Below are 23,827 nucleotides of genomic sequence, written 5' to 3'. Positions count from 1 at the left end.
TGCATTTGCTGTACTAGTCAGTCAATACCTGATCACATGACTAAATTCCAAAAATTGTCATTAGAAACTGATTTTCGCAATTTGAGCTATTTTTCTAAATTTTTAAAAGTCCTGCTAGGGCCTTGTGTAAGTCCCAGTTAGCATTTCTTTTAGAGTTTAAAAGTTTGTAAAAGTTTAGATTTAAGTTCTAGAAGTAGTTTTTAGATTCTTAACAAGTAATCCCAACATTTAGAGAAATAATGTCTAGCACAGATGAGATGGTGGTGGAACTCAACCTCACACCTTACCTGCATCTAAGGATGTCAGAATTAAGGACTCTCTGTACGCTAAAAAAGATAAAAACTGGGTCCAACCCTACCAAAGTACAGCTCCAGGAGCTTTTGGCAGAGTTCAAAAGGGACCACCCCTCTGAGGATAATACTTCAGATGGGGAAATTAGTGAACAGGAGGATGAATTCCCCCCCTCCTGTCCTAAATAGGGAGAACAGGATCCCTCAAACCCTGACTCCTCAAATCATACTCAGAGAGACTGGTTCTTCCACAGGGGAGACCAGTACCTCTGAAAGCATTGAGGGCAGCCTCAATGAAGATGACCTCCTGTTAGCCAGGATGGCCAAAAGATTGGCTTTGGAGAAACAGCTCCCTCCTAGCCATAGAAAGGGAAAGAAAAGAGATGGTTTTAGCTCCCATCAATGGTGGCAACAACTTAAATAGGGTCAGAGAGAATACTGACATCTTAAAAATCCCCAAAGGGATTGTAACAACATATGAAGATGGTGATGAAATCACCAAGTGGTTCACAGCTTTTGAGAGGGCTTGTGCAACCAGAAAAGTAAACAGATCTCACTGGGGAGCTCTCCTTTGGGAAATGTTCACTGGAAAATGTAGGGATAGACTCCTCACACTCTCTGGTAAAGATGTAGAATCTTATGACCTCATGAAGGCTACCCTGATTGAGGGCTTTCGATTCTTCACTGATGAGTACAGGATTAGGTTCAGGGGGGCTCAAAAATCCTCGAGCCAGACCTGGGTTGATTTTGTAGACTACTCAGTGGAAACACTGGATGGTTGGGTAACTAAAAATGAAGTCCATGACTATGTTGGGCTTTATAATTTGTTTACGAAATAACACATTTTAAGTAACTGCTTCAATGAAAAGTTGCATCAGTATCTGGTAGACCTAGGTCCAATTTCTCCCCAAGAATTGGGAAGGAAGGCAGACCACTGGGTCAAGACTAGGGTAACCAAAACTTCCACTGGGGGTGACCAAAAGAAAGGGGTTACAAAGCCTCCCCAGGAGAAAGTGGGTGACACTAGAAACAAAGAATAAGAGTCCTCTGTAGGCCCCCAAAAACCAGACCAGGTGGGTGGGCCCCAAGACACAACCCAAAACAAAGGTGGGTACAAGGGTAAGTACTGGGATGCCACTAAGTCATGGTGCCAAAACTGTAGACAGACAGGGCACCACACCAACAACACTTCTTGTCCCAAAAACAAACCCCCTAGCAAAATCCCAGGGGTGACCAGTGTAGCCATTGGGGATGACTCCTCAGATGAGGAGGTCTTCATAGCCTTCAACTGGAAAAAGGGCCCAAGAGGTGAGGTCGAGATTCCAGAGGGAAGTAGACACTTCCACCACCTACTGGTGAATGGAATCCCAGCCACTGCCCTGAGAGACACTTGCGCCAATCACACTATTGTGCATGACAGGCTGGTGGTCTCAAACCAGTACATCCCAGGTGAGACTGCCAGAGTAAGAGTTAGCCTAGACAGGGTCACTGATAGGCCTGTGACTTTTGTGCCCATAAAAGTGGGTGGGACTTTTAGCTGGAGAAGGGTGGTAGTCAGTACAGACCTCCCCCTTGATTGTCTCCTTGGAAAGGACTACCCAGAGGTTAGTCAGAGCCCAAGAGAGGAACTGATCTAGTGCTAGTCCTCTCCCAAGGATTCTGGAGATGCTGCCCCTGCAGTTACTGCAGGTAGGCGCCAGAAGAAAAAGAAAAGAAAACAGTGTAGGAAAGGTGGACAACCTTTAGCCAAGGTTCCAGCAAGCCAAGGAGATTCAGCTCCAGTAGAGGAGAACTCCAAAAGTGGCAATGGTAAAGTCACACCTGAACGACAAGAAGTCCTGGCTAGTCAGGCAACTGTTAAACCTGAGTGGGTGGCTCCTCAGTTAACAGAAGAAAGAGTGGAAGAAGGGTGTTTACTACACGATGTAGTAACCGCCCACTCTAACACAGCAGACAGGCACCCTGAACCCAAAGAAGCCTGTAACTTAGCCCCTTCCCTTGTAGGTGAAGAGCTAAAAGTGTGGTTCTGGGCACTGACAGCTGTCAGTGGCCTCTGCTGGGTGTTAGCCTTTATGGCTGCACTATCCTTGGCATGGTGGTCTGAACCCATGCCAAATAGCAAGTTAGGCCCCATGACCCTGTTGGTTTTGGTGGGGTTACTCCAGTTTGGGTAGCCTCTTTGGTAAGCTATTGGTGACCCTGGCTAAGAGAAGATTAGCACAGGTGGATATCTCTAACCCCAAAATAGAGAGAAAAGGTTAAGACATTAAAGACACAGACAAGAGGCAATTCAGACTAGGTCCTTTCACTGTGGAAGTGGGTCAGTTCCCCAGAGGGAAAGACCTGAACAGGAGGATGTAAGGCAGAGTAAGCCCTGCAACAAACCAGCCCATTTTCCCTACTCTTCCTCGCCTGACAGACTAGGAAGACTCTTCCAGCTTTGGCTGAGTCTCCTGACCTGTGGGCTGGGGGAGGGGGGGCTTGTGTAGGAAAATGGCTCCCTGTTGCAGTTACCCCCCACTTTTTGCCTGATATTGATGCTGACTTGACTGAGAAGTGTGATGGGACCCTGCTAACCAGGCCCCAGCATTCTTTCACTAAAAATGTACCATTGTTTCCACAATTGGCACACCCCTGGCACACAGATAAGTCCCTTGTAAGAGGTACCAGTGGTACCAAGGACCCTGTGACCAGGGAAGGTCTCTAAGGGCTGCAGCATGTGTTGTGCCACCCTTAGGGACCCCTCACCTAACACATGCACACTGCCATTGCAGATTGTGTGTGTTGGTGGGGAGAAAAAGGCAAAGTCAACATGGCATCCCCCTCTGGGTGCCATGCACACAAAATGCTGCCTGTGGCATAGGTAAGTCACCCCTCTAGCAGGCCTTACAGCCCTAAGGCAGGGTGCACTATACCACAGGTGAGGGCATAGCTGCATGAGCAATATGCCCCTACAGTGTCTAAGTCTATTCTTAGACATTGTAAGTACAGTCTGACCATATTAAGTATATGGTCTGGGAGTTTGTCAAATACGAACTCCACAGCTCCATAATGGCAACACTGAATACTGGGAAGTTTGGTATCAACTTCCCAGAATAATAAACCCACACTGACGCCAGTGTTGGATTTATTAAAAAATGCACACAGAGGGCATCTTAGAGATGCCCCCTGTATTTTACCCAATCCTTCAGTGCAGGACTGACTGGTCTGTGGCAGCCTGCTGCTGAGAGACGAGTGTCTGACCCCCTGGGGTGAGAGCCTTTTTGCTCTCGGAGGCCAGAAACAAAACCTGCACTGGGTGGAGATGCTTAACACCTCCCCCTGCAGGAACTGTAACACCTAGCAGTGAGCCTCAAAGGCTCAAGCTTCGTGTTACAATGCCCCAAGGCACTCCAGCTAGTGCAGATGCCCGCCCCCTGGACACAGCCCCCACTTTTGGCGGCAAGTCCAGGGGAGATAATGAGGAAAACAAGGAGGAGTCACCCACCAGTCAGGACAGCCCCTAAGGTGTCATGAGCTGAGGTGACCCCTGCCTTTTGAAATTCTCCATCTTGATTTTGGAGGATTCCTCCAATAGGAATAGGGATGTGCCCCCCCTCCCCTCAGGGAGGAGGCACAAGGAGGGTGTAGCAACCCCCAAGGACAATAGACATTGGCTACTGCCCCCCAGACCTAAACACACTGCTAAATTGGGTATTTAGGGGCACCCCAGAACCCAGGAAATCAGATTCCTGCATCCTGAAGAAATAAGAAGGACTGCTGACCTACAAGCCTGCAGAGAAGGAGGAAGACGACAACTGCTTTGGCCCCAGCCCTACCGGCCTGTCTCCAACTTTGAAAACCTGCAACCAGCAATGCATCCGACAGTGACCAGCGACCTCTGAAACCTCAGAGGACTGCCCTGGACTAAAGGACCAAGAAACTCCTGTGAACAGCGGCCCTGTTCAAAACCAGCTACTTCTTTGCAACAAAGAAGCAACTTCCAAAGGCTGCACGTTTCCCGCCGGAAGCGTGAGAGTTCTCACTCTGCACCCAACGCCCCAGGCTCGAGATTCAGAGAACCAACACCTCTGGGAGGACTCCCCGGCGACTGCGAGCATGTGAGTAACCAGAGACGACCCCCTGAGCCCCCACAGCGAGGCCTGCAGAGAGAACCCAGAGGCTCTCCCTGACCGCGACTGCCTGTAACAAGGGACCCGACGCCTGGAACCAGCATTGCACCCGCAGCCCCCAGGACCTTAAGGAACTGAACCTCAGCGCAGGAGTGACCCCCAGGCGATCCTCTGCCTACCCCAGGTGGTGGCTGTCCCGAGAAGCCCCCCCTGTGCCTGCCTGCACCGCTAGAGTGACCCCCGGGTCCCTCCATTGTTTTCTACCTAAAACCCGATGCCTGCTTTGCACACTGCACCCGGCCGCCCCTGTGCCGATGAGGGTGTGTTTTGTGTGCCTACTTGTGTCCTCCCCAGTGCTCTACAAAACCCCTGTGGTCTGCCCCCCGAGGACGCAGGTACTTACTTGCTGGCAGACTGGAACTGGAGCACCCCTGTTATCCATAGGCGCCTACGGGTTTTGGGCACCTCTTTGACCTCTGCCCCTGACTGGCCCTGAGCTGCTGGTGTGGTAACTTTAGGGTTGCCTTGAACCCCCAACGGTGGGCTGCCTATACCCCAGAACAGAGACTTGTAAGTGTTTTACTTACCTCCTAATCTAACCTTTACTTACCTCCCCCAGGAACTGTTGATTTTTGCAGTGTCCACTTTGAAAAAAGCTTATTGCCATTTTTTACAAAGACTGTATATGATATTGCTTTTATTCAAAGTTCCTAAAGTATCTAAGTGAACTACCTTGCATTTAATGTGTTTACTGCAAATCTTGAATCTGTGGTTCTTAAGATAAACTAAGAAAATATATTTTTCAATATAAAAACCTATTGGCCTGGATTAAGTCTTTGAGTGTGTGTTCCTCATTTATTGCCTGTGTTTGTACAACAAATGTTTAATCCCACCCTCTGATAAGCCTACTGCTCAACCAGACTACCACAAAATAGAGCATTAGAATTATCTAATTTTGCCACTATCTTAGCTCTAAGGGGAACCCTTGGACTCTGTGCACATTATTTCTTACTTTGAAATAGTATATACAGAGCCAACTTCCTACATATACTATCTCAAAGTGAGAGTGTGCACAGATTCTATGGGTTTCCCTTAGAGGTTGATAGTGGCAAAATTAGATAATACATAGCTCTATTTTGTGGTAGTGTGGTCGAGCAGTAGGCTTATCAGAGGGTAGTGGTAAGTATTTGTTGTACACACACAGGTAATGAATGAGAGCACACACTCAAAGACTTAACTCCAGGCCAATAGGTTTTTATATAGAAAAATATTATTTTCTTAATTTATTTTAGAACCACAAGATTCAGAATGTAGGTAAGTACATAAATTGTAAGGTACTTCACACAGGCAAGTGTGGAACTTTGAATTAAAACATTAATGTACATTTTTGGCAGAAATGGCAATAAGCTATTTTAAAAGTGGACACAGTGCAAAAATCAACATTTCCTGGGGGAGGTAGGTATTGGTTAGTTTCTCAGGTAAGTAACGCACTTACAAGTCCAATCTCCTGGGCATAGGCAGCCCACCATTGGGGGTTCAAGTCAACCCCAAACACCCAGCACCAGCAACACAGGGCCGGTCAGGTGCAGAGGTCAAAGTAGGGCCCAAATAACATAGGCACCTATGGAGAACAGGGATGCTCCGGTTCCAGTCTGCTAGCAGGTAAGTACCTGCGTCCTTGGGGAGCAGGCCAGGGAGGTTTGTAGAGCATTGGGGGGTTCCCAAACGGGCACATAAAATACACCCTGAGCGGCACAGGGACAGCCGGGTGCAGTGTGTGAACTAGGCATCGGATTTTGTGTTGAAATCAATGGAGGGACCCCGGGGTCACTCTGGCGATGCAGGCAGGGCACAGGGGGGCTTCTTGGGCCAGCCACCAACTGGGCTAGGATGAGGGCTGCCTGCTGGTCACTCCTGCACCGGTGGGTGGTTCCTCTCGGTCTTGGGGGCTGCGGGTGCAGTGCTTCTTCCAGGCGTCGGGTTCCTTTGTTACCGGGCAGTCGCGGTCAGGGGGAGCCTCTGGATCCTCTCTGCAGGCATCGCTGTGGGAGTGCAGGGAGGTCGACTCAGGGTGTCCACATTGTTGGAGTCGCCTGGGGGTCCTCTCTGCTGTGTTGGTTTCTCTGGACACGAGCCGGGGCTGTCGGGTGTAGAGTGTGAAGACTCACGCTTCTGGAGTGAGGCTGGAGTCTTCTTTGGAGATGGTTTCTTTGTTGCAGTTTTGGTCAGAGCCGCTGTCCTCTGGAGTTTCTTGGTCCTTTAGGTGCAGGTCAGTCCTCTGAGTCCTCAGAGGTCGCTGGTCCTGCTGGATGCATCGCTGTGCAGGTTCTCTGAGTCTGGTGACAGGCCGATAGGGCTGGGGCCAAGTAAGTTGTCTCTGTCATCTCTGCGGGGCTTTCAGGTCAGCAGTCCTTTTTCTTTATCACGGTTGCAGGAAACTGGTTTCCTGGGTTCAGTGTCTCCCCTAAATTCTCAATTTAGGGGTATGTTTAGGTTTGGGGGACAGTAGCCAATGTCTACTGTCCTTGAGGGTGACTACACCCTCTTTGTGCCTCCTCCTTGTGGGGAAGGGGGGCACATCCCTAATCCTATTGGGGGGAATCCTCCAAAACAATATGGAGGATTTCCTAAGACAGGGGTCACCTCAGCTCAGGACACCATAGGGGCTGTCCTGGCTGGAGGGTGACTCCTCCTTGTTTTTCTTATTATCTCCTCCAGACGTGCCGCCAAAAGTGGGTGCTGTGTTCCGGGGGTGGGCATCTCTACTACTTGGAGTGCCCTGGGGCAATATAACATGAAGCCTGAGCCTTTGAGGCTCACTGCTAGGTGTTACAGTTCCTGCAGGGGGGGAGTTTAAAGCACCTCCACCCAGTGCAGGCTTTGCTTCTGGCCTCAGAGAGCACAAAGGCTCTCACCCATGGGGTCAGAAACTCGTCTAAGTGGCAGGCTGGCACAAACCAGTCAGTCCGGCACTGAAGGATTGGATAAAATACAGGCGGCATCTCTAAGATGCCCTCTGTGTGCATTTTGTAATAAATCCAGCACTGGCATCAGTATGGGTTTATTATTCTGAGAAGTTTGATACCAAACTTCCCAGCGTTCAGTGTAGCCATTATGGAACTGTGGAGTTCGTTCTGACAAACTCCCAGACCATATATTTAATATGGCCACACTGTACTTACAATGTCTAAGAATAGATTTAGACACTGTAGGGGCATATTGCTCATGCAGCTATGCCCTCACCTGTGGTATAGTGCACCCTGCCTTAGGGCTTTAAAGGCCTGCTAGAGGGGTGACTTACCTATGCCACAGGAAGTATTTTGTGTGCGTGGCATCCTGAGGGGGATGCCATGTTGACTTTGCCTTTTTCTCCCCACCAACACACACAATCTGCAGTGGCAGTGTGCATGTGTTAGGTGAGGAGTCCCTTAGGGTGGCACAACACATGCTGCAGCCCTTAGGGACCTTCCTTGGTCACAGGGCCCTTGGTACCACTGGTACCTTTTACAAGGGACTTATCTGCGTGCCAGAGGTGTGCCAATTGTGGAAACAATGGTACATTTTTTGTGAAAGAACACTGGGGCCTGGTTAGCAGGATCCCAGCACACACTGAAGTCAAGTCAGCATCAATACCGGGCAAAACGTGGGGGGTAACCGACAGGGAGCCATTTTCCTACTATAAGTCACCCCTCAGGTAGGCCCTAGGAAGCCCATAGTGCAGGGTGTTGTGCAAATAAAAAGTAGGAAATATACTTTTAAGTTTTACATGTCCTGGTAGTGAAAAACTGTCCAATTAGCTTTTCACCTCTGTGAAGCCTACCGCTCTCAAAGGATCATGTTGGGGATTCCATATTACATTTAATGGGCTATAATTCCTAATTGGGAAGGGGTAGCTCTGTCATGTTTTGTACTTATAGAATTATAATGATAAATCCTCTTTATTGGTAGTCAGATTTATTGTTACAATTATGAAAATGTCACTTTTAGAAAGTTTGTAGTCTACAACAGGGCAACCCGATATTCCCTTGCGGGCCTGGGTATCAACTATTGGGTAAGGTACACTGCCAGCAACAGAAGTATCCATAAAAGATTGAGTGATATTGTATGTAAATTGTTATGAATTTGAAACAGTAGTGATGAATCAATCACAAGGCCAGGCATACATGCTTTTTAAATGTAAATAATATCAGATTAAAAAGGAAACAAAATATTAGGGGCCAAAGGTAATGATAACAAAGTACACTGACAATGTGTTGTCAAAATAAAAGCTTCAACTGTTGCTCCTTAACATTTGGCAATGTACTCAAGGACATCCACAACTAATTTAAACGTTATCATTTATTTTTTTGAATAATTTCCTTGGTGGCAGTTTACTTTTAGAAAGTTGGCATTTTCCTGCTCTAAGCCCTGTGTGCCTGCAGCCTGTCTCAAACACACGTCTGGTGTGGGTGACAGATGGGCTTTGTGCACTCCCTCTAGAGAACCACACACAAAGGGAGTTTCGGTGTGACTTGTAGGCTATCAACATCCTGATGGGCAGGGTAGGACGGATGAGCTGGGCACAGTCTCACACTTATACCTGAATAGACTGTGTCCAGTTACCACACAAAGGACTGATTAACCCCCTGTAGAGGGTCCGAGTCAGGGCAGGAAGGGAGGACCTCTGGGCACTTCAATACCCTTGTTTGAAGTCTCCCCCACTTCAAAAGCAACACTGTGTATAAGAACTGTACTTCTAAACCCGCCAACTCAGTGCACTTCTGGACCTGTGGATACTCTGCCAGGAATAAGAACTATTGCTACAACGACTGCCACTTTGCTGGACTGCTGCTCCGGAAGAACGGCTTTCTTGCTGTGCTGATCTGTTGTCTGCTGCCCTCCTTGCCCTGGTGAGAAGAGCTGGACCCACATCTCTTGAACCCAACATCCTGAGTGATTCCAAGGACCAGCTGACTGGGCTCTTGTTTTCTGAAGTCTCAGTGGCAATTTTTTTTTCCTGGACACTACCATCTGTGAGTCTTCCCTACCAAGTGGTGCCAATCCAGGCCTAAGCCCTTGGAAGTGGGTATAAAGTGCTGCTCTAACCAGAACCCCCGCATTGACGCTGTGGTGCCACTTAGAACCAGTGTTTCTCAATTGATGGCAAAGCACTGCCACTCCTGCAAAGATAGAGTGCAACGCATCGCTGTGCTTAGCCTCCCTCTCAAAAAGTATCGCCGTCTTTGAGCGGCCCAGTGCTGACGCATCACCTCCATACCAAGGATCGACGATGACACATCACCTTCTCTTTCTCGATGCTGACACAAACAAGGTAGTTTTTCAGTGGCCCAAGGCTGGTCCCTGTATCCGACCCGTGCTCCATCACGGTCAGCCTGAACTTTCAGATCTGACCTGGCACTACATTTCAGTTTCGTCTATAAAATTGATATCTCAAGCGCTACTTATTGATTTTGTGTCATATCTGTTGTGTTTCCTTCATTACATTAAGATCTGTTTTTCTAAACAGGGGTGATATTTGTTTGGTGTACATTACTATTCCACATCTTTGATCAATTCGAGTTAACTCTCCCTGATTGACATGTTTGATTTTTCCCAAATTTATCCTCTCTCAGCCTGCCTGTTGGATCTATGATTACACTTGAGCTGGCCAACCTGAAGAGCTACACAATGGCCCAGCTCAAGGAGTTTGCAGTATCCACTGGAGAAGAAAGGGCCTGCATAACAAAGGATTTGGTGCCCTGCTATGTGTTGGGAGATGACACTGATGAAGTGAAGTGGCTTTCAGCTTATGAGGTAGCTCTAAGGGTGCATAAGGTTCATGAGTAGTTGGCGGGTAGATTGTGGAGGCACATGCCACCCGTGAGGACACACTCCTTAGACGACTGGTGGGGAACTACACACCCATGAAAGCCATACCAACCAGTACATTTAGACTGACCCCTGAGAGATACAGGTTGAGATTCAGAGTCAGCCACAAACTTCCCACACAGACCTGGTTGTACTCTCTAGACTATTCCAGAAAGGCAGTGAAGGGATGGGTGAGGGGCAGAAGTCTATACTGGGCTGCACAACCTGATTCTGAGGGAGCACATGCTTGATATTAGTTTTCCAGAGCTGAGCCAACACCTGGTTGATAGCATGCTGCCTGCCCCAGAAATTTGCTGAGGATGCTGACATCTGGGTCTTCATTAGAGTGTCCAAGAAGGTATCTGTTTGGGGGACTCACAAAAGGGTGGTCAGGGTTCCCATCAGATGAAGGAGGGGAGATAAAAAGAAGGAGTTCTTGCAAGGCCCCCAAAACAACTCTCAAGAGAAAGGGCCCCATTCCTATTCTGGCCACCAGAAAAAGAGCTTCCCTGAAAACAGTCAGAACAAGACTCCCAATTGCTATGAGTGCTATGAGTACGGACATTACAAGGGTGATTCAAAGTGCCATAAGAGGGCACAGCCTCCCACTGGAGGAAAGACAACAGGGGTGGTGTGTGTAGTGCTTGGTGAGGAGTTTGTGCCAGTGAATGGGAGGGGGGGGAGGGACTCAATGAGGTTACCCTAGCCTGGGTGACATGGAGACGGTGCTTTAATTTCATATCCCTTTCAATACAGCAAAGTATAGACAGTGGGTCAACATTAATGAGCAAGACATTGAGACTCTGAGGGACACAGGAGCCAGTACTACTATAAGCTGCTGAGAGCCCGGCCATGCCTGTAGACTGTTTGTTAGAGAATTACCTTGCACACACTACCTGGAAGGAAGTGGAGTTTAATTCACACTTGGAGATGTTGAAGTTCCCTGAGTGGATGTGTGCAACTATCAGGTCCATGATGGCAATCTTGGATTGGCGTCAGTGCAGTCTGGAGCCTGGAACATGGCCCAGACACCTGATAAGAAACGGAAGGGCAAGGCGTATGGGAAACCAGCCCCCAAATGTCTCCCAATTGAGGTGAATGGGTGTCAGAGGAGGTCATCCTAAAGCCCGCTGAGGAGAGTATTGCCTCCCTTGGTGACTGGCCTGAACTTGCTGGATGGCAAGAAGAAGGAGGGAGAACCCACGACGGAGGAGTTCTGTGAAGCACAGAATATGTACCCAACCCTGGAGGGCTGGAGGCAACAGGCCGAGGCCCAGATAGCAGGTGAAGCCTCAGGGAGTCACTGCATGGACCTCTTACACAGTGAGCCTAAGGCACCTGTGCATGGGGCAACAAGGGCCCTGGTGATCCTAAAGGACTACAGGGCCTTCCCACTTGGGTTGGCTCATGAGATACCACTGGCAGGACATCTGGGCCAGGGCAAAACCTTTGCCATGCTTGTTCCCCAGTTTTACTGACCCCAGAAGAAGGTTTCCTCAGATGCTTTCTGTATGACCTGCTTGGCCTGCCAGGCCAGCGTCAAGACAGGGCAGAAGCTGAAAGCTACCCTGAATCTCTTACCGGTAATTGGCACCCCCTTTGAAAGGATAGGCATTGGCTTTGTTGGGCTCATTAATCCTCAGAAAGTCTCTGGCAACAGGTTTATCCTGGTTCTGGTAGATAATGCCACAAGGTACCCAGAGGTCAACCCTCTGAGGACTGCACCTGCACCTACAGTGGCTAAGGCCCTAATGGGGACTTTTATCAGAGTGGGTTTGTTTAAAGAAGTGGTGTCTGACGGGCCACCAACTTTATGTCTGCTTATGTGTAGTCAATGCGGAAGGCGTGTGGAGTTACTTATATGTTTTCTACACCGTACCATCCACAAACCAATGGGCTTGTTGAGAGATTCAACAAGACCCACAAGGGCATGATCAAGGGCCTAACAGAGCCCACTTTGAATTGCTGTATGGCCACCCTGTAAGGAGACTCCTCACAGGAAACCTCCCCATGATGTGGATAGCTACATGCTAGCCCTCCAGAGCCAGATGGCCAAGTTTTCAAAGCAAGCTTCTAAAACCTTGGAGGCAAGTCAGGAGGTAATGAAGTAGTAGTATGACCAGACAGCTACCCCTGCAGAATTCCAGCCAGGACAAAAAGTGTGGGTGATGGAGCCAGTGGAGCCCAGAACACTACTAGAGCATTGGACTGGGCCTCATGAGGTGGTTGGGAGGCAGGGGGAGGTCAACTACTTGCTTGGCTAGCGTGCATACCTCTGCCAACCAGAAACACAATGACCAATAGCAAATGCTTTCTGCAGGCATAATATCTGATGATAAACTATTGTGGAAATCTGCCCTGGAGGAATTAAAGTACACCATATTTTTTTTCTTCACTTTGATCTTTCCCATTCCAATATGATGTATGGTTGCTAATCACTACTTGCTTATCACCTGGTATAATATACTAAGCAGCAGCGGTCTAGTTTATAAAATGCTATTATCATGTCGATCAACAGTTGTCTTTTCAATTTACATGGGGCTTGGCAAAGGGGGACATTGTTAATTGGCAACACCAGCTAGTGATGGTTAGTCCAAGATTTCTGTTGGACCTTACTAAAAAACAAGTTCAAATAAACAACTATACCTCTATTGCACCAGTGTTTGCAACCTTAGGAGGCTCACTTTTCTTACGGATAATATGAGCAGCATACCTTAATTACGTGTGAATTTGCATTGTGTAGCAAGGGGCATCCGAATGGTTTTCGATTTTATGAGTTTTTCCGTTCTTGTAAATTAATGTCCATGATTTATTATTCTAGTAGAAGAAGCACATGAAAGTCAGCTTCGTAGCATCATGACTTGGGCACTGATTTAGATATTGGTGGTAATGCTCCCACAATCGGTTTTCCAACTGAAAACTTACTCACAGCCTTGGTGGTCCCATAGACAAAAGCCCGCCCGAGTCCTGAAGACCCCACCAAGGAATCCCATCTGCTGTGATGGCGCCATAGGAAAGAGTGGCTGTCTGAGGGACTCCCGCTACACTTATCACAGAGCAGATTTGGATCTGCTGTTCCGCCAAGGATAAAGTAGACGTCCGACCTCCTAGTCTGACTTGGCGGATTGGGGGCAAAAAGGGGTGAAAAACACCTTTTTCCCCCATTACACTTTTCCTCTGTCGCTGGTGCCACAAGACCACGGAGGAAACACGACCTCATTGTTGCTGGATACGAAGGTTGGGAACCTACATTGGCTGTGCACATTTGGGGGGGGACTCACTGCACATGTGCACAGGAACACTGCAGACATATACTGTAGGGAGTTGGCTCTGTATATACTATTTCAAAGTAAGAAATAGTGTGCACAGAGTCCAAAGGTTCCCCTTAGAGGTAAGATACTGGCAAAAGTAGATAATTCTAATGCTCTCTTTTGTGGTAGTGTGGTCGAGCAGTAGGCTTATCAGAGGGTAGTGTTAAGCATTTGTTGTACACACACAGGCAATAAATGAGGAACATACACTCAAAGACTTACTCCAGGCCAACAGGTTTTTATATTGAAAAATATATTTTCTTTGTTTATTTTAAGAACCACAGGTTCAAGATTTACATTAAACACTTTAAATGTAAGGTACTTCACTTAGATACTTTAGGAACTTTGAATAAAAGCAATATCATATACAGTCTTTGTAAAAATGGCAATAAGCTATTTTCAAAGTGGATACTGCAAAAATCAACAGTTCCTGGGGGAGGTAAGTAAAAGTTAGATTAGGAGGTAGGTAAAACACTTACAAGTCGGGGGTTCAAGGCAAGCCCAAAGTTACCAGACCAGCAGCTCAGGGCCGGTCAGGTGCAGAGGTCAAAGAGGTTCCCAAAACACATAGGTGCATATGGAGAATAGGGGTGCTCCGGTTCCAGTCTGCCAGCAGGTAAGTACCTGCATCCTCGGCGGGCAGACCAGGGGGGTTTTGTAGAGCACTGGGGGGACACAAGTAGGCACACAAAACACACCCTCAGCGGCACAGGGGCGGCCGGGTGCAGTGTGCAAAGCAGGCATCAGGTTTCAGGTAGGAAACAATGGGGGACCAGAGGATCACTCTAGCGGTGCAGGCAGGCACAAGGGGGGCTTCTCAGGACAGCCACCACCTGGGCAAGACAGAGGGTCGCCTGGGAGTCACTCCTGCGTCGAAGTTAGGTTCCTTCAGGTTCTGGGGGCTGCGGGTGCAGTGTTGGTTCCAGGCCTCGGGTCCCTTGTTACAGGCAGTCGCAGTCAGGGGGAGCCTCTGGATTTTCTCTGCAGGCGTCGCTGTGGGGGCTCAGGGGGGTCGTCTCTTGTTACTCACGGGATCGCAGTTGCCGGGGAGTCCTCCCTGAGGTGTTTGTTCTCTGGATCTTGAGCCGGGGGCGTCGGGTGCTGAGTGTGAAGTCTCACGCTTCTGGCGGGAAACGTGCAGTCTTTGAAAGTTGCTTCTTTGTTGCAAAGAAGTAGCTGGTGTTGAACAGGTCCGCTGTTCATGGGAGTTTCTTGGTCCTTTAGTCCAGGGCAGTCCTCTGAGGCTTCAGAGGTCGCTGGTCCCTGTTGGATGTGTCGCTGGAGCAGGTTTTCGAAGTTGGAGACAGGCCGGTAGGGCTGGAGCCAAAGCAGTTGTCGCCTTCCTCCTTCTCTGCAAGCTTGTAGGTCAGCAGTCCTTCTTGTTTCTTCAGGTTGCAGGAATCTGATTTCCTGGGATCTGGGGAGCCCATACATACTGGATTTAGCAGTGTGTTTAGGTCTGGGAGAGCAGTAGCCAATGGCTACTGTCCTTGAGGGTGGCTACACCCTCTTTGTGTCTCCTCCCTGTGGGGAGGGGGACACATCCCTAATCCTATTGGGGGAATCCTCCAAACTCAAGATGGAGGATTTCTCAAGGCAGGGGTCACCTCAGCTCAGGACACCTTAGGGGCTGTCCTGACTGGTGGGTGACTCCTCCTTGTTTTTCTCATTATCTCCTCCAGACTTGCCGCCAAAAGTGGGAGCAGTGGCCAGAGGGGTGGGCATCTCCACTAGCTGGGATGCCCTGGGGCGCTGTAACAAAAGTGGTGATCTTTTGAGGCTCACCGCCAGGTGTCACAGTTCCTGCAGGGGGAGGTGAGAAGCACCTCCACCCAGTACAGGCTTTGTTCCTGGCCACAGAGTGACAAAGGCACTCCCCTCATGTGGCCAGCAGCATGTCTGGTGTGCGGCAGGCTGGCAGAAACTGGTCAGCCTACACTAGAAGTCGGGTAGCTATTTAGGGGGCATCTCTAAGATGCCCTGTTGGTGTGTGTTACAACAAATTGCACACTGGCATCAGTGTGCATTTACTGTGCTGAGAAGTTTGATACCAAACTTCCCAGTTTTCAGTGTAGCCATTATGGAACTGTGGAGTTTGTGCTTGACAAACTCCCAGACCATATACTCTTATGGCTACCCTGCACTTACAATGTCTAAGGTTTTGCTTAGACACTGTAGGGGCATAGTGCTCATGCACATATGCCCTCACCTGTGGTATAGCGCACCCTGCCTTAGGGCTGTAAGGCCTGCTAGATGGGTGACTTACATATGCCACAGGCAGTGTGAGGTTGGTGTGGCACTCTGAGGGGAGTGCCATGTCGACTTAATAATTTTCTCCCCACCAGCACACAAAAGCTGAGAGGCAGTGTGCATGTGCTAAGTGAGGGGTCCCCAGGGTGGCATAAGACATGCTGCAGCCCTTAGAGACCTTTCCTGGCAACAGGGCCCTTGGTACCAGGGGTACCAGTTACAAGGGAGTTACCTGAGTGCCAGAGTTGTGCCAATTGTGGAGACAAAGGTACAGTATTAGGGAAAGAACACTAGTGCAGGGGCCTGGTTAGCAGGGTCCCAGCACACTTTCAAATCATAACTTAGCATCAGCAAAGGCAAAAGGTTAGGGGGTAACCATGCCACGGAGGCATTTCCTTACATATACATATCACAGTAATTTTTTTACGTTACTGTGCCATGCATATGTCGGGGACACAAGTGGATCAGACTCAGGTGAAGACACACTTCTACACAACACATATCACACACATACACAACTGTCATTATGGTGCCAGTATGAATTGCCAAATGAATGCTGCCACCACGATCATGGTACAATCACACACGTCAACTGTGTCAATGTGTGCACATTGCCTAGAGACTTCTTCCTGTCATATTGTACTGTGAGTTGTGTGTGTGAGACAGTATGTGTATGTTTGTGCTTGCAATGCAATTGGCTGTGTGAGATGGATGGAGCTGGAGGGGTGATGTGGTTGTGTCAAGATATGTGCCACTTGCATATGAGTCTGATGTTGTGTATGTTGTGTGTTCTGTTGCTGTGTGCAACATTCAGGTGAGTTATGTTGTGTGGAGGCTGTTGTTGCGATAAGTGTACTTATGTGTGTAGATGAGTGTGCTGTGCTGGCTGTTGTGTATGGGTGCAGTGTTAATTTTGTGTGTATGTTGTGTCATGGATGTTCATCAATGTGTGTTTGTGGCATGCCCATGTTCTATTGTGGTGAAATGGCAATTGATATAGGTGTGTATGTGGAATTTTGTGTCATGCAGGGGGACGAAGAAGGACATATGTTTCAAAAGGATGTGTGTGTGTGGTCTTCTTGGGTCTGCCGCTGATGCGACTTGCAGGTGAGACCGTCAAGATATAAATCAGGCCCTAAGTCTATGCAACACATCCTTCTTCAATGAACTTTTTTCATACAGGGAGAGAAAATCATTACACTCTTAGCTAGGAATCTATGGTAAATTATGGAATTGTGTGGGCAATGTATATGAATGATTATATGCTGTTATGACTGCTGAATTCAATTGATGTTCTAAGCATCTTGCATGGTTAAAGCTGTTATAGTGACTGACAAAGTAGGTATACAGTTATATGGCTTTGCTAAATCTAGTATAAATTAGTAATATAACGAAAGTATACTGGTTTGCTGTCAGTTCCAAAAAGTATGTTTCTAGTTTGAAAGAGATAAGTTTAGATCTTTTATGGGCATGTGAAGTAACAAATAATCTACAAATTGTCCCTGATTAACTGTTTGTAAGCTATTGACATTTTGATTAAGATGAAGCCAGTTAGTCTAACATTATCAAGAAGAAATGGATACATACCTTTCCTTGCTTAGAAATAGTTTGGATAAGGAAGTCTGTTCGGACATTGTCAACATTTGGAATTAGGATAGATCCGTATTCTGGAGTACTCTCAGTGGGATATACATACTCTTCCACGCGTGTGCTCCAATGCATCCATTTGCCTGTAAGGTTTACATTTACACAATAAGTACAATTTTATTTTAGGTTTTGCTAGCATCGAAAAAACAGTGGATTTGCAAAATTACATAAAATCTCATTGTAGGAAGCTGGCTCAACATATAGTTCATTGAAAATTAAAAAGAGGGGAGCGTGGCCAAGATGGCGGCGTGCTAGGACGTGCCTGTCCGAGCTCCGCCGCCCCGGCCCGGAACACCGCTGACTGGCCCGGCAGGGGGACACCCTTAGGCCCCCCGTAACGACGGTCGCTACCGTGGGCCGGTGGCCGCCCAGAGGAGGCTGAGGGGCGCGTGGCGCTGCTCCCAGAGGGAGAGGAGCGGCCGGCCCAAAACGTGATCGGGGCCGCGGAGCGGTCTGGGCCGCAAGGCGGGCCTTTCCTCTGCAGCTTCCTGGGCCCTGTGCCGTGGGGGCTAGAGCCCCAGAAGGTGCGCATTGGGCCCCGCGAGCGGCGGGACTGCCGTGGGGTCCTAGACCCCCAGGACTGGCAGGTGACCTGTGCACGGAGGGCGCCCCGTCGACAGGATCTGGTCGGGGGCTGGAAGGCAGCTCCCCCCTCCCCAGCGGGACTCTCCAGGACGGCGAAGAGGCCTGGAGGTGCGGGCAAGGACAGGAGGGGCCATCGCTTTGCCCCGAGGTTACCATACTCACCCGCAAGGAGGACAAGTAAGTGCCGGCCCCCGCATGAGGCTGCAGAGGCTATATAAGGCGAAGAGTCGTAAGAGGAGGCTACAAAGTGCTAAGACCAGGCGCAATCTTTGACAAGGTGATACCTGGTGACTTAGGGCCAGATGTAGGAACCGGTTTGCATGTCGCAAACTGTGAAAAATGCAGTTTGCGACATGCAAAACGGCCATCCGGATGCTGATTCACATTTTGCGAGTCGGTACCGACTCGCAAAATGTGAATCCGACTCGCAAATAGGAAGGGGTGTTCCCTTCCTAATTGCGACTCGCACCACGATGCAGAATTGCTTTGTGACCGCGAAAGCGGTCACAAAGCAATTTGCAGTTAACACCCACTTGAAGTGGGTGGTAACTCATTCGCAAACGGGAAGGGGTCCCCATGGGACCCCTTCCCCTTTGTGAATGTCGCTGAAAATATTTTTTCAGAGCAGGCAGTGGTCCAATGGACCACTGCCTACCCTGAAAAAATGAAACCAAATGGTTTCATTATTTTTTTGAATTGCAACTCGTTTTCCTTTAAGGAAAACAGGCTGCAATTAAAAAAAAAAAAAAAACTGCTTTATTAAAAAAGCAGTCACAGACATGGAGATCTGCTGTCTCCAGCAGGCCTCCATCCCTGTGAGTGCAGGGACTCGCTATGGGGTCGCAATTTGCGACCCACCTCATTAATATTCATGAGGTGGGTCTTTGCGACCCCATAGCAAGTCGCAGAAGATGTCTGAGACACCTTTCTGCAGACAGTTTTGCGAGTTGCAAATTGCGAGTCGGTATGACTCGCAATTTGCAATTTGCAAAATGTTCTTTTGCTACATCTGGGCCTTAGTCCTAGGCGGAGCTTCTGGAGAGACTTGTGGGGGTGATTCGGCGAATCGAGACCGTGTCTGTGTGCCATGGCAGCGTCCAAATCTAAGCGAGAACGCTCAGTGAGAGAAATGTTGACATCGGGTGGCATGGCTGAGGATTCACCGGCGACGAGACCCTTGGAGGGTCGGATGGAGATGGATCCGGATGAGGGCTCCCCGGTCACGAAGGGCTTCTTGACCTCCCTGTTTGATTCGCTTCGGAGCGATATCCAGGAGCTGCGTAGGGACATTTCCCAGGAGGTGAAGGAGCTGCGAGGAGAGATTACCTCCCTGGGAGAGCGAGTGGGGTGGCTGGGGGATAGTGAGATTCCTCATGAAGAGGTGGCGGGCCTACAGCAGGAGGTCGTCCGCCTCCGAGAGCAGCAGGACCTCCTCCAGATAGAGGTCGAGGATTTGGAAAATCGTTAGAGGAGACAAAATATCCGCATCAGAGGGGCTCCGGTGGGGGCCCGAAAAGGAGGACGTTGGGGACTATGTGATGGGCCTGTTTCGCTCTCTGCTGAGCCCGGAGGAGACTCAGAAGGTAGTCCTGGATAGAGTTCACCGTGTGAGCCGCGCTGGTAGCACTGGAGACCGTCCCCCGGATATCCTAGCCTGTCTCCACAATTTTGTCCTTAAAGAAAAGATCCTACAGCGGGCTCGCAATCTTCAGCAGGTACTTTTTAGAGGACATGAGCTTCAATTATTCCATGACCTCTCTGTGCGGACCTTGCAGAGGCGGAGAGAATTCAGACCTATCACGGAGCACTTGCGGGCGCACGATGTGTTTTACTCCTGGGGCCATCCGTTCCGCTTGGTCTTCCGTTGGGAGGAACAGCTCCGGCAGGTGAGATCCGTTTCGGAAGCAAAACGGATCCTGGGCTTGGAGGAGATCTGCCAGGATGCGAGCGAGAGGGCGGCCTTGCCTGTTGGGGGCCCTCCACGTTGGCGGCGGAAGGAGAAAAGAAGGAAACTGCAGCGCCCTACGGCCACGGAGCTGAGGTCGGAGAGGGAATCCGTTCTGAAAAACGTGGCCGCCGGAACTTCAGCCTAGAGGAGGGGGAGCAGGGGAGGCCCGAATTGCGGATGGCCTTGATGCTAACGGCATACCGGCCACTGAAGAGGGTCGGGGCGGCGGGGTGAAGGACCTGGTTCACCAAACATGGATGGATCCACTGCCCTGTGGAGACTTTTCCTCGTGAAGATGGATGTGCGAGAACTTCCTGGTTGTGAGCACCTGTTGTGCGCATTGGTTGAATATTGTTGGGTTTCCCTGCGATGCTGGCTTTTGTGTGGAGATATTCTCAGGCCTTGGCGTTTGAGCTGGTGGACAATCTGGCATGGAGGTGTTCTCCCTGTGAGGTCTCTTTCTTCTTGCATACTTCCCCCATTTTAGAGTATGATCATTAAATGTATAAGCTTGAATGTCCGTGGGCTCAATAATCCTACGAAGCGTCTAGCCATTCTGTCCGCCTTAGAGAGGTCGGGGAGTCACATATGCCTGCTGCAGGAGACATATCTCATCCCGAAATACATTTATCGTATGCGCTCCAAGTGGTTACCCAGGCAGTTCTGGTCTTCGGCATCATCGAAACATGCAGGGGTTGCGATACTATTAGCGCTCTCATTCCCTGGGGAAGTGGTGACAAAACTGCATGAGGTGCAAGGTAGGCTTCTAGCCATGAGAATGAGACTGGGGGTTTTCCCTTCACTATTGCCTCTTTATATGTGCCTAATTCCCAGCAGGAAGTCTTCCTAAAACAGGCTTTGACCCCGCTGCTACAATCTCCGGTGCCATCCTGGTGGGGGGCGATTTTAACCTGGTGATGGATGGTGATTTGGATCGTTCAGGCCACCGGTCAATGACAGTGGCGGGTCGCCAGTGGCTGAGTGAGTGTGGCCTGGAGGATGTGTGGAGGAGGGCGCACCCCATGTTAAGGGACTATTCCTTTTACTCTGCAGCGACTAAGACATATGCTAGGCTTGACCTTTTCTTGGCCTCGCAAGAGTTTCTCCCCCGGGTTAGGGAGTCAGTGATTGAGCCCCGAGCACTGTCGGACCACGCCCCGGTTACAGTTGAGGTTGTCATGAGTATGGAGCGCGTGGGCACATCGGGGTGGCGATTTTAGGGACTCAATGCTTCAGAATGGTGCAACAGTAGAGGCGATTCGTAGTGCAATAATAGACTACCTTAGCCTTAATGATGATGGGACCACTTGCCTGGCGACGCTGTGGGAGGCACTGAAGGCTGTAGTGAGGGGTGAGGTGATGTCGCTGTCCGCTAGGGACAATAAAGCAAGGAGACTGCTTAGAGAGGATCTAGAACAGAGAGTGATGGTATTGGAGCGTTCACATAAGCATACCGGGGCACCGAGAGTGTGGCGAGAGCTTGAGAAAGTAAGGAAGCAGCTGAGGAGGTTGGACTGGGACAGGGCAGAGTACGCGGTAGTGCGCCTTAAGCATAAGTATTATATAGGAAGTAATAGATGTAGGAAGCTATTGGCACATCGGTTGCGAGCGCAGCGCGCGGCCTCAATGATAAAAATGGTTTGCTCTCCCTTGGGAGCGGAAGCGCGCACGAGCGTCCAAATTGCGGAGGCGTTTGCAGAATTCTATTGGGGACTATATGGGGCTGAGGAGCCCGGCAATGCAACTCCGGAGGCCTTCCTAGAGGGTATAGCAACTGCTTCCTTGACCGAGAGAGAGACAACTTCGTTAGATCAACCTATAAGGGCGGAAGAGGTCATACCAGCAATTGCACGCTTGCAGGTCGGGAAGTCACCTGGCCCGATGGTTTTTCCGCACTTTTTTATAGGACCTTCTGCATGGAACTTGTACCTATATTAGTGCGACTCTTCAATTCCTTTCGACAGACGGGGGCTCTCACGGCCAGCATGTTGGATGCCACTATCGTGGTTATTCCGAAGCCGGGGAAAGATCCCGAGGAGTGCGCCTCATACAGGCCGATCTCCCTCTTGAATATTGATGCCAAACTGTTCACTGGCATACTGGCACACCGTCTCAACTATTACATGCCGGGCCTTGTGGATCCCGACCAAGCAGGATTTATACTGCAGTGTAGTGATAATACCAAGCGTTTGCTTCATCTATTGGATAAAACTGATCGCTTACGCAGGGAGACGCTCTTCCTTTCTATCGATGCCGAAAAGGCGTTTGCTAGGGTTCATTGGCCATACCTGTTCAGGGTTCTTGAGCGCTTTGGGCTGGGCCCGGGTTTTATGGCATGGATCCGCTGTATTTATCAGGCGCCTCGGGCGGCGGTCCGGGTCAACGGGACGCTCTCGTTGCCATTCTCAATTCAAAGAGGGACCCGGCAGGGGTGCCTTCTTTCGCCCCTCTTGTTTGCGCTCTATATGGAACCTATGGCGCAGCGGCTTCGTGACGACCCTCAGATCACGGGCGTGAAGTCTGGGGGAGATGAGAACATCATTTTATTGTACGCGGATGATGTGATCCTTACCCTGGCGGAACCCACAACCTCACTGCCTGTACTAATGGGGATACTAGAGGAATTTGGATGGGTCTGGGGATTCCGGATTATTATGCTAAAGTCGCAGGCCATGAGCAGGTTTATTAGTGCCGAGCATGAAAGAGATCTGAAGGCCCGATTCCACTTTATATGGTCTTCCTCAAAATTCCCGTACCTGGGGGTTGAGTTAGGGTCCACTGTTGCTCGTACGGCGATGTTGAATTACACGAAACTGACTCAGGAGGTGCAGCGCGACCTAGAGACCTGGGGGAGACTTAAATTGTCTTGGTTGGGTAGGGTGGCGGCGGTGAAGATGACCATTCTACCACGCGTACTGTACGTGTTCCAGGCACTTCCGGTGGCGCCCCCGCCACAAACTATAGCAACCCTTCAAACAGCGGTTCTAAGATTCATTTGGGAGGGAAAGGCGACGCGGCTACCACGTCGGGTGTTGTATCGCCCTAAGCAGGAGGGAGGATTGGCGGTCCCCTGCCTTCTACGATACTTTCAGGCAGCACAATTGCATTTTCTATTAGAATGGAATTGCCCGTCTTCCGAGAAACACTGGTGCTTCATGGGCCAAGCAGTGGCGGGCTCCCATATATGGAAGGAGCCCTGGCTCCGGCGCTGTCACAGAGCACGGGGCTTGTACACATCCCCGGTCACGGAAGTGTCGATGAAGGTGTGGGATGCAGTGGCCTGCAGACTGGGCTTGACGACATTCCCGTCCCCAATGACCCCCCCTGGGTGCGAACCCTGATTTTGGTCCGGGCCTGCAACTGGAGGCACTGCGCCGTTGGTATGAAGGGGGCTGCAAAAGGGTAGGATACCTGTTTGACGAGCAGGGGGTGATCCCCTTTGATCAGATGAGGGAGACATATGGCTTGACCGAGGCAGACAGGATAATGTATTATCAAATACGACACTGGGCCATGTTGCCAGCCAATAGAGCATTAATAGATAGGCCGTTAACACCGTTTGAAAAATGGATTGTAGTGAAAAAGGACAAAAAGCGGGTGATTTCGGAGCTTTATGGTCTCTTACTGGGAGGCTTGCTCGCCTAAGACTAAGGGTCAGCAGAGGTGGTAGAGGGAACTGGAGAGGGAGCTCTCTGATGAGGAGTGGGAGGGCATCTTTTACAGGACACGGCACACGGCTTACAATGCAGCAGGTACAGAGACAGCCTATAAAGTGGCCTCCTATTGGTACTACACCCCAGCACGGATTCATGCTTAGGATCCCACTAAGTCCAGCCT

At 49.7% G+C, this 23,827-nt stretch overlaps 1 protein-coding gene across 1 annotated transcript in view; it reads right to left on the bottom strand.

The window, feature by feature from the left end:
* DNAH5 (dynein axonemal heavy chain 5) overlaps positions 1-23,827 on the bottom strand; it is a 4,110,061-nt gene that overhangs the window by 1,195,366 nt on the left and 2,890,868 nt on the right. The window contains exon 46 of the mRNA XM_069219645.1: positions 17,398-17,540. Coding sequence (XP_069075746.1) covers positions 17,398-17,540 — 143 coding nt within the window. The remainder of the gene's footprint in view (positions 1-17,397; positions 17,541-23,827) is intronic.

Source organism: Pleurodeles waltl, chromosome 2_2 (genome assembly GCF_031143425.1).
Source record: "Pleurodeles waltl isolate 20211129_DDA chromosome 2_2, aPleWal1.hap1.20221129, whole genome shotgun sequence".
In the NCBI taxonomy this organism is placed as follows: Eukaryota; Metazoa; Chordata; class Amphibia; order Caudata; family Salamandridae; genus Pleurodeles; species Pleurodeles waltl.
The sequence above is the reverse complement of the archived record's forward strand: the minus strand, read 5'-3'. Positions and strand labels throughout refer to the sequence as shown.